The 9,976-nt window shown below is 45.3% G+C and overlaps 1 protein-coding gene across 1 annotated transcript in view; it reads right to left on the bottom strand.

Annotated features, from left to right (window-relative positions):
- Positions 1-9,577: 9,577 nt before the first annotated feature.
- Positions 9,578-9,976, bottom strand: part of LOC123836864 (sodium-dependent phosphate transport protein 1-like) — a 34,926-nt gene continuing 34,527 nt past the window's right edge. The window contains exon 12 of the mRNA XM_045865941.1: positions 9,578-9,715. Coding sequence (XP_045721897.1) covers positions 9,578-9,715 — 138 coding nt within the window. The remainder of the gene's footprint in view (positions 9,716-9,976) is intronic.

Raw genomic sequence — 9,976 nt, 5'->3', positions numbered from 1 at the left:
GAAAACCCACACATTTGTTGTTAGAAGTGCTAAGGACAGAAGCCCTTTTCCTTTAGTTATCCTGGTAAAAGCTTCAGGGGACACAGGACAATTTCTCACCAAAGCAAAAAAGGAAGCCAGAACCATGGGAGTGAGAACAGAGGATCACAAGAGGAATTGTGTCCAAACAACCAGATGATGAATCCCAAGAGCTATCTTCCAAAGAGAGCCTCAAACAATGGAAGCCAGAGTGTACACAATCCAAAGTCCTAGGCCAGGGAGTCAGAGCAAGTCAAGCTGCCCTCACATCAAGGAAGGACGGACACAGGGCCATTCTGAGGCTCGGCTGAAGCAAGATGCCCAGGAGAAAAATACCAAGGAGAAAGAACGATGAGGACTGAATCCACCATACGCAGAGAAATGCTCAGGCTTGTGACTAGTGACAGTGGGGTAGGAAACCTGGGCTCTTCCAGATAACTTACTTTCTGTGGATGCTCGTGCTGGAATCAGAGCCGCCTCTTTCAGGCATGTAGCGCTCAGGGGTCCCCCAGACGCCACTTTTCCCAATCACCTTCTTTCTGGCCGTCGTAACCTCTGCCCCGCATCTGGTCTGTGGATCCATGTAGATCCCTCGCACCGTAGGGAACAGACGTTGTCCAGGGTCCCTCCTCTGCCCTCGAACATCTGTTCCTGCGGCCTCAGCTGGTCTGCACGCCCTTGCTCGGCTCTTCTGTCTGCTGGAATCCCGCCTGCCTTCAGTGAGCCTCACTCCACGGTCACCTCATTCACTTACCAGTTCTTCCTAAAGTGTGTGTGTAAGACCCACGCTGGCTTGACCCCACTCCACAGTCTGCAGAGTGCGTGTGTCCGCTTTCATTAATCCCCCACGTGGGCAGGATCGGGACCATGAAACAAAGTGACAGCGTCGAGCACTAAATCAGTACTAATGAACATATAACGTGGGTTCCCGGCAGAGACCCAAGTCAGACCCAGCTTCAGGGAGGACGACGTCTCAGGAGAGTGGATGACACACACACATGTGGATGATGACTGTGGGAAAGGAAATAGAAAGGGGGACACGGGTGAGGGGTAAACAGATTATTCGCGGTAGGAGATACACCTGACAAGACTCGGATACCAAACAAGTGGCAGGTGTATGGGGTGACTCCTAGGTTGTGGTCTGCTACTGGACAGATGGGGATGCCTGCGGGACAGAGAGCACCCAAGTGAAGGTGACAGGAAGGAAAGTAGACACGAGGGAGATCTGGGCTTCACGTGGGACTCTAGGAGGCTTCTAGATACAGGTGGTGATTGAAATGCTTGGCATGGCGGAGGCTGCCCTGGTGACAGGATGGCGTAAGGAGGGAAAGCCTGCGAACGAGGCTTACAGAACTCTGAACACTGAATGGCCAGCCTGGGCGATCATTAAAGGAAAAGGGAAAGAAGAGGAAACTAGAAAGAGAGAAGGAAAGCCAAGAGAATAGGGTGCTCAGAGAGAGAAGGGAGGCATGTGTTTCAATAAGGAGCGGATCAAGAAAGGAGCTTGAAGCAAGCATGACTCAAACCTGCGGGAAGAATCTAGTCGGAAGGAAAAAAATGGACTCTGCTAAAGAACACACACGAGTGCAGGTTCCCGAGGAGGCTGAGGGTAAGGGAGGACCGTGGGCCCGAAGCCCGGGTGGGTGGATGACTGGAGATGCGTGGGGGCCACTCCTGCCCTTTCACAGCTGGCTCAAGACCACGTCCTGCCCTCAGGGCACCTCCAACACCTCCCCTAGTTCCTCCCTCCACGCACCCGCCTCCACCCTGGTTCATTTACGACACTTCCCTCCACCCCCTCTGACTGTAGACTCCGGAAGTGCAGGAACCATGGCACAAATTGCTTTGTAATGTCTTTAACACACAACCACCGCGTCTCGTACAGAGTCAGTACGTACGGGTGTGGGTGAGTGGGTGGGCGTTCAATCACCGTGCACCTCAATGCGTGGAATGGCCTGTGGTGGTGTGTGAGACCAGTTAGGGAAGAAATGGCTGAGAAGGTAAAGGACCCAATTCTTCTTTAATTTCCTTTGTTTCTCAGAGCATAGAATTATCTAAACCTACAAATCCCCTTCCTTATCCCATCTGGTGTTGAGACTGAGAGACTGGATCTCTCCTTTCCCCATCTCTGGCAATTACACAGCCAACCCCAGGCTCTCAGCAGCCAGGATCACGGGGTTTGCCCATCAGGGCAGTGGCTCGTACTTGTTTCTGGACCACCCCTGTGGGCATGTATTTCTCTCCTTTCTTTCAGTGGACTCTTCTGTTTTTTCCTCATCTGTCACTTTTAGTTGCTTCTGGAAACAAGTTTGATTTCCCCTTGGCCCTGACTAGTACAGTTTCCCCCAAAATGGGCTCCCTTAAAGTACAGAGACCTTCTCAGATTTTCCACTGATCCACACATCTGCAACACAGAGGAGTGAAACCTGAAAACAGGGGAAAAGTTCTTTCAGAAAATCTTAGGATAACATTTATTTTCTTGCGTTTGTTTATTGGTTAAGGTAGCCATCATTTATAAAGCAAAGAATGTGGAGTGGAGACGAACAAACCTACATTTAAAATTCAGACCTGCTACCTGGTCCAAACAATATATGGCACAAAAGAGATGCACACGGGGTGTAGGGTGGGGACTGGCCATCTTCTTCCTTGGGCCGCTGACTGCCCCTCAGTCCCAGCTCCCAGGCTGGTCCCTCTTCCCTTCAGTGAGGAGGTCAGTCCCAGGCTCTCTCAGTGTTCTGCTTTACACTAAGTTTTGTAGAGAAAGAAAAAAGTGCACACAAATGTCACTGGTGAGTCCTTGTATCCTGCGGACACAGGAAAGCTTTAAAAACAGTTCAAGGGACTAGTCTGGCCAAGTCTTTTTTTCTCAAGCTGTCTTCCTTGTCCCAATGACAGCTTATCCTAGGCATCTGCTACTCTGCTCTCCTCCCGACATAAAAATAAATGTGACTGGTGAACGATTCCAACATCGTGCTAGGTCCAGGCACACAGGATGAGACTGTCATCACTTGCTCTCTATCTGTGTGGTGTCCTGAAACATTGCACATCTTGGGGTTTGCCGCTCAAGCAGTTTGATATTGCTGCCCTCCCTTATTAATAAGAATACATTTTATCTACAGCAGTAACAAGGCACAGTTTTTGTACTTCAGCAAATGCCTATTTTGTGAAATGAAGACTTCCCTTTGTGCCCGCATACGCTCTGGTCTTGCTCAGAAGCATCCCCCGTCCTTTCAAAGAACAAACTGCTAGAGCCTGTGCCCACTGGGAGACCGGACTGAAACCCAGCTTCACCTGGTTACAAAATCCAGAAAGGGCAAGTGCCCTAGACACATCTTTCCTCTGCCTAACAGATTCGTCCAGGGCGGCCCAGCAGGGAGGGATTAGGAGTGAGGCCGGGACGTGTGACATACGTGCTGAAACCTGACCACGGTGTGGACAGTGTCTCTGTTGTCTGAGAGCCTGACACAGGGTCTGGAGCTGAGACGGGTGGGAGGGCTAACGTCCATAAGGACCAGTCAGCCAACCCAGGAGAGCTTCACATGGGCCAGCCCCCTTCCTGCGTTCTGTAATTCTTCACCTTTCTGACTCTCCTGAGCCCCCACCCCTCTCCCCATTCCCTTGTCCTCCCTTTAAAATGCCCCTCACCGCTGTATGAATAAAAATTTGAGTTCGGATCTCTCTAGACTCGTTTCCCTTTTGCAACAGTATATTACTGATTAAAATCTGGCCTTACCACTTTCAATAGCATCTAGCTTTGTTTATCTTGGGTCTTAGGGTAGGATGTCAGCACCCAAGAGAGATGAGGAGGGTTTCCATGGTCCAGGAGGGGTGCCCCGGGGTAGGGTGTCAGAGCATGGGCAAGAAAGCAGGGAAGAACATAAAATGGGGAAAAGACGGTCACTTCAATAAATGGTGCTGGGAAAACTGGGCAGCTAAATGCAAAACAACGAAACTGGATCACTTTCTTATCCCATATGCAAATTTATTCAAATTAGATTCAAGACTTAAATGTAAGATCTGAAACCATAAAATTCCTAGAAAAAAAACATAGGCAATAAGCTCTCTGACATCGCTCTTAGCGATATTTTTTTTGATCTGTCTCCTCAGGCAAGGGAAACAAAAGCAAAAATAAACAAATGGGATGACATCACATTAAAAAGCTTTTGCATAGTGCAGAAAACCATCAACAAAACAAAAAAGGCAACCTACTGAATAGGAGAAGATATTCGCAAACGACAGATCTGATAAGAAGTTAACACCCAAAATGCATGAAGAACTCCTACAACTCAATGTGTTTTTAAAAAACTAACAATCCAATTAAAAAACAGGCAGAGGACCTGAATAGACATTTCTCCAAAGAAGACATCCAGATGGCCAACAGACACATGAAAAGATGTTCAACATCACCGATCATCAGGGAAATGCAAAACAAAACTACAATGAGGTATCACTTCATAACTGTCAGAATGGCTATGATCAAAAAGATAAGAAACAACAGGCGTTGACAAGAATGTGGATGGAAAAAAAGCCTCATGCACTGTTGGTGGGATTGCAAATTGGTGCAGCCTCTATGGAAAACAGTACAGTGGTCCCTCAAAAAATTAAAAACAGAACTATCATAGGGGCGCCTGGGTGGCTCAGTCGGTTGGGCGTCTGACTCTTGATCTCAGCTCGGGTCTTGATCTCAGGGTCCTAAGTTCAGGCCCCATGCCAGGCTCCATGCTGGATATGGATCCTACTTAAACAAAAAAACAAAAAAATAATGAAAAAGTAATAAAAATAGAACTATCATAGAATCCAGCAATTCTACTTTGAGGTATTTATCTGAAGAAAATGAAAACACTAATTCAATAAACACATGCACCCTTATGTTTTTGCAGCATTATTTATAACAGCCAAGATATGGAAGCAGTCCAAATGTCCATTGATAGACAAGGAAAAAGAAGATATGGCATATTTATACAACCGAATACTACTCAGTTATAAAAAAGAATGAAATCTTGTCATTTGCAACAACGGGGACGGAGCTAAGATGCTAAATGAAACAAGTCAGGCTGAGAAAGACAAACACCAAATGATTTCACATATTTGTGGAATCTGAAAAACAAAACAAGCCAACCAACAACACAAAGCCGAAGCTGATTCAGAGATACGGAGAACAAGTGATGATTGCCAGAGGGAAGGAGGGTGGAGGGATGGACAAACAAGTAAATGGAATTCAGAGGTTCAGAGTATGATCTCCCAGTTATAAAATAAATAAGACACAGGAATGTAATGTACCACACAGGGAATACAGTCAATAATATTGTAACGACTTTGAATGGTGACAGATGGTAACTAGACTTATTGCAGTGACCATTTTGTAATGTAAATATATTATCAAGTCACTACGTTTTTTTTTTAATCATATGTTTTATACCTAAAACTAATACAACATTGTATGTCAATTATTCTTCAATAAAAAATTATATAAATAAAAATAAACAACCAACTTATTAGAGTAAAACTAGAGGGGGCACCTGGGTGGCTCAGTCAGTTAAGCGTCTGCCTTTGGCTCAGGTAATGATCTCAGGGACCTGGGATCCAGCCCCACGGTGGGCTCCCTGCTCAGTGTGGAGCCTGCTTCTCTCTCTCCCTCTGGCCCTCCTCCTGCTCATGCTCACTCTCTCTCTCAAATAAATACATAAAATCTTAAAAAAAAAAAAAGAATAAAACTAGAGTGTATGCATTTAAAAGCATAAAGAATAGAGGAATACTAACATTAACCCATTATTTAAGTTCTGGAAATTCTAAGGGCCATGATTCAAGAAGGGGAAAAAAAAGATAAAATATCAAAAGGGAGGAAAGAAAATTATTATTATTATTTGCAAATGATGTGATTATCTACCTAGAAACCAGAGAATCAACTCCCAAACCATCCTAACAAGATAACTTAGCCACAGGTAAGTTTTTCAGTTAAAAAATAAACATATTCAAACAGTACCTTCCTTATATCTCAGCCCAAATGTGTGAGAAATTACAATAAATAAAAATCACATTCAAGAAATATAAATTAAATTTTGTTAAGGAATGTATGCTAAATACAGGAAGCAAATTGCAGCACTGGACTCAAGAAAAACTGAACCCACATTCGTCATGAGGGGGGTCTTACTATGTTCTTAGTTTCTCCCAAATAGATTTAGTGCAATCTAATGCAATTAAATTTTAATTTGGTGCAATTTAAATACTGCAGTTGTCCTTATTAAAATGGCCCAGTGATTATAAATTTTCCTGGGAGAATAAACAGCTGATATTACACAATATCATCTTCAAAAATACAAACGAAAAATGTTTGATTGGCCTGATATTTACATTACATTAAAAATTTAGACCCAACAATATATTACATGACAGGTCCCAGTACCAACAGATATTAAACTATATAGTAAGCCCAGAAACACCTATAAATATATAGAAGTTTATTTTACCAAAAGTTGGTATTTTATTTTATTTATTTATTTATTTTTATTTATTTATTTGAGAGAGAGAGAATGAGAGAGAGAGAGAGCCCATGAGAGGGGGAAGGGTCAGAGGGAGAAGCAGACTCCCTGCTGGGCAGGGAGCCCGATATGGGACTCGATCCAGGGACTCCAGGATCATGACCTGAGCCGAAGGCAGTCGCTTAACCAACTGAGCCACCCAGGCGCCCCAAAAGTTGGTATTTTAAACCAGAAGAACAAATGTGAAGTATTCAAAAAAAAAAAAAAAATGATGTCGTTAAAGCTCACTGGCTTGGGAAACAAATCCAAATCCCTACTTCAGCTCTTCACTAAACTTCTGTAGATGAAGTAAGGCCATAAGGAAAGCACGAATTTCCAGGAACTCTTCTTTCCCTCCTTCCCCCCCCCCGCCGTGAGCTCACGACTCCTTGATGGTGGCAAGGCGGGGGCTGCCCTAATTGGCTGACACAGCCCATTTGCAAAGCTTGCAGGAGCACTGAAGTCTGCAGTCACCATATTGTACACCTGAAACTAATATAACCTTGTGCTAACTCTACTGGAATTGAAAATTTAAAAAATAATGATAATAAATAAATAAAAATTAAAAACGGAAAGCTTGCAGGAGATTAAGCTCTGCCCAAAGTCCTTGGTATCCCACTGGCCGACTGGCCAGGGGGCTGATAGTGTCAGAGGGAGAAGCCACAGGACTGAGTCCACCACGGGTGCCCCCACGAGGGGAACCTCTTCTGTCCCGCCTGTGGCTTCTTTCTGGCCCCAGCTTCAGAGACAGCTGCAGAACTGGGCATTCTATTTCTCTTTACAGACCCCAGTACATCCACCTCAATCTACTGGTTCAATGAAATCCATGTATATCCTCAAAACATAACATGCCAAAATTTAAAAGATTCGAGGCCCACATAACTATACCTTTTCATGGACAAACCCTTGACTCAAGGTTTTTGTTATGCAGACTCCTGGAGCCCCTCACTGATAAGGCTTACCCGCAGGACTGGTAGTATCTACAGTCCTATGCTGTCTCCCCACGGTTCGAATTCCCCACCCCTAAAAAAGGCAACTAAACAGATACAGAGAATGAGGAAAACGAGGGAACTACCTCAAGCCAGAGCCTACAAGGGCTATTTGCTAAGTTCGAAACAAGGAGGACCCAAAGAAAAGGTGACACTGGAGTCAACTCACAGCCGCCTGCCTGTGAGCTCTCTGCTCCTTCCTGAGGGGGAGCGGGAGAGGGACCTGTGTCCAGGCGGGGGCTGCGGGGCCGGGGTACGCCACAGATGCGTGCAATTCTGGGGCCCAGGCCCTTTGGGCCACACAGGCTCTGGGCCCGAGGGGAGACACATGACTATGATTCAGCCCTTTCCGATCCCCCGCCCCTGCCCCAGCTTCTTCAATCAAGATGCAAGGTTGAGATTGACCAGCTTTGCAACAACGTCTCAGCCTGTGCCCGGGAAACACCGGGGATGCTGCAAGCTGCTGAAGATGCAGGTTGTCCAAAGAGCCTTGCATTCTCCTCTCAGCACAGCCGAACAGAGAGCAGGGCCAAGGGAGACGCCTCCGGAGTGACCCTGCTCCCTGGGCTGGGGTCCCCATGCCGGCTGTCATCTGGGCTGGGGTGTGCAAGGCAGATTTCAAGCTCCCAGCCCTCCCTCGGGCTCCAGCCTGATGGAAGATGGAAGGCCACCAAGGTAAACAGGACACGGGAAATTGCACCCGTGGCGTGTGTGGGGAATTACAAGCTCAGGGGGACTGGGTCCCAGCAGGAGAAAAGTTACTAGGAAGGTCCAGTGTGTGAGATATTTTCGAAGGGAAAAGAAGGCAGCCAAATATTGCATGCTAGTGAAAAATGGACACATTTTCAAAGATTTCATCAGAGCGTGGAAGCACAACCAGCATTTAAAATATACCATAAACCTGAGTTACTAGGTCCAGGCCAGGTGGCAGGCGTGGGAGGACCACGAAGATAGGGAGGGCATCGTTTTAAGGGGATAGAAAATCAAATGACAAAAAATGCAGTCTATTTGTAAGGGTAACAAATGCTGTTGGGTTAAACTCCTCTCTGCAAAGGAGGCAGCGCTCAGAGTGGGTGAAATATTTGTAAGAAACACAGATTAAGTGAAATGACTCAGAAAGGTAGAATTTAAAGGTGAAACTCTATTCCAGAGAATCTAGAACAAGGACACACACAAAGAACTTGAGATCATTTCCTGAGCTGAAGGCAGATGCTTAACCAACTGAGCCACCCAGGTGCCCCGTGTCCTTAGGATTTAGTTCAATGCATTCTGCATTCTGTAGTCTCTGTATTTCTTACAAAATAGCAGCTGTCTCTACAGGCTTGATGGTGCCCAGTTGGTGTTCGTAGCAAGACCTTGGAGGGGGCGTGTTCTTTCATCAGGATGTACACAATATGAGAAATCTCTCTTTGTGATGTTAACAGCTGTTGATGCACAAAACCTGGATCCCTTCATTCACTGGAGTTTGCAAACTGAGGATATTCTATAAATATCAATTCTTATTTATGTATTAGCTGAAATAATCCTATAAAGAGACATGTCTAGTCTTTATTTACCACTGACAGAGTTTCAAGAAGAAAGACCTTTAATGGACGCTTTGTCTCCATCATTCATTCTCATCAGGGTCAAATCCATGGGTAAATTCTCAGACCTCATGCAGTTTGATCCCTTGGTAGCATTTGCTGAGGGTGCTAATGCCCACCTTTTTTACTTCTGTTCTGAGAGAACTCATTCTTCCGCTGTTCTTCCTGCTCCATTGAGGGCCCTTCCCATCCCCTCAAAAGCCTCCCCTTGTCTTCCTCACCCTTAATGTTAGAGAGGCCCAGGCTCCCAAATGTCTATGTCCTGGCCCCACTCTCTCCCCAGAATCCCAGAGCAGCACCTCCTCTGGGCTGAATGTCCATCAGGACACCAGAGTTTTAGACTTGACGTGGTCCCATTCTAGTCTAAAACTCGAACTTGTCCCCGTCTTAGCACCCTGTCACCCTCAACACCACCCTCTCCTGTACTCCCAGTTTCAAAATCTGACCTCAAGCTGATCACTTCTTACCTTCAGAGGCGTGTGTGTTCTTGTCTATCTTTAGCCCAGTCCTGAATTTCTGCTTTTCCAAAGATGAGACAGAAAAGTAGGCATATCACATTAATGACTGCCATGAGGAAGAAAATTTTAAACCAGGCGGATTCTGGATCCTGAGGGATTATAGTGCAAAGTGATTATAAATCAGTGGGCTTGAGGTACTTTGTAACACTTCCAATATAATATTAAAATTAGTATAGATTCAACACAGGTCACTTAATAGACATAGAAAAACACACTCATAAGGAGCAAAAAAATTATAATTTCACTCTACAAAGATAATTACTATTTATCTTTCTATTTTTTAAAAAATTTAATTTATTTATTTAGAGGGAGAGAGCATGCGAGTGGGGGGAGGAGCAGAGAGAGAGGGA

This window comes from Mirounga angustirostris, unplaced genomic scaffold, assembly GCF_029215605.1.
Source record: "Mirounga angustirostris isolate CCGP_5_RB_7025 unplaced genomic scaffold, mMirAng1.0.hap1 SCAF_8, whole genome shotgun sequence".
Lineage (NCBI taxonomy): Eukaryota > Metazoa > Chordata > Mammalia > Carnivora > Phocidae > Mirounga > Mirounga angustirostris.
The sequence above is the reverse complement of the archived record's forward strand: the minus strand, read 5'-3'. Positions and strand labels throughout refer to the sequence as shown.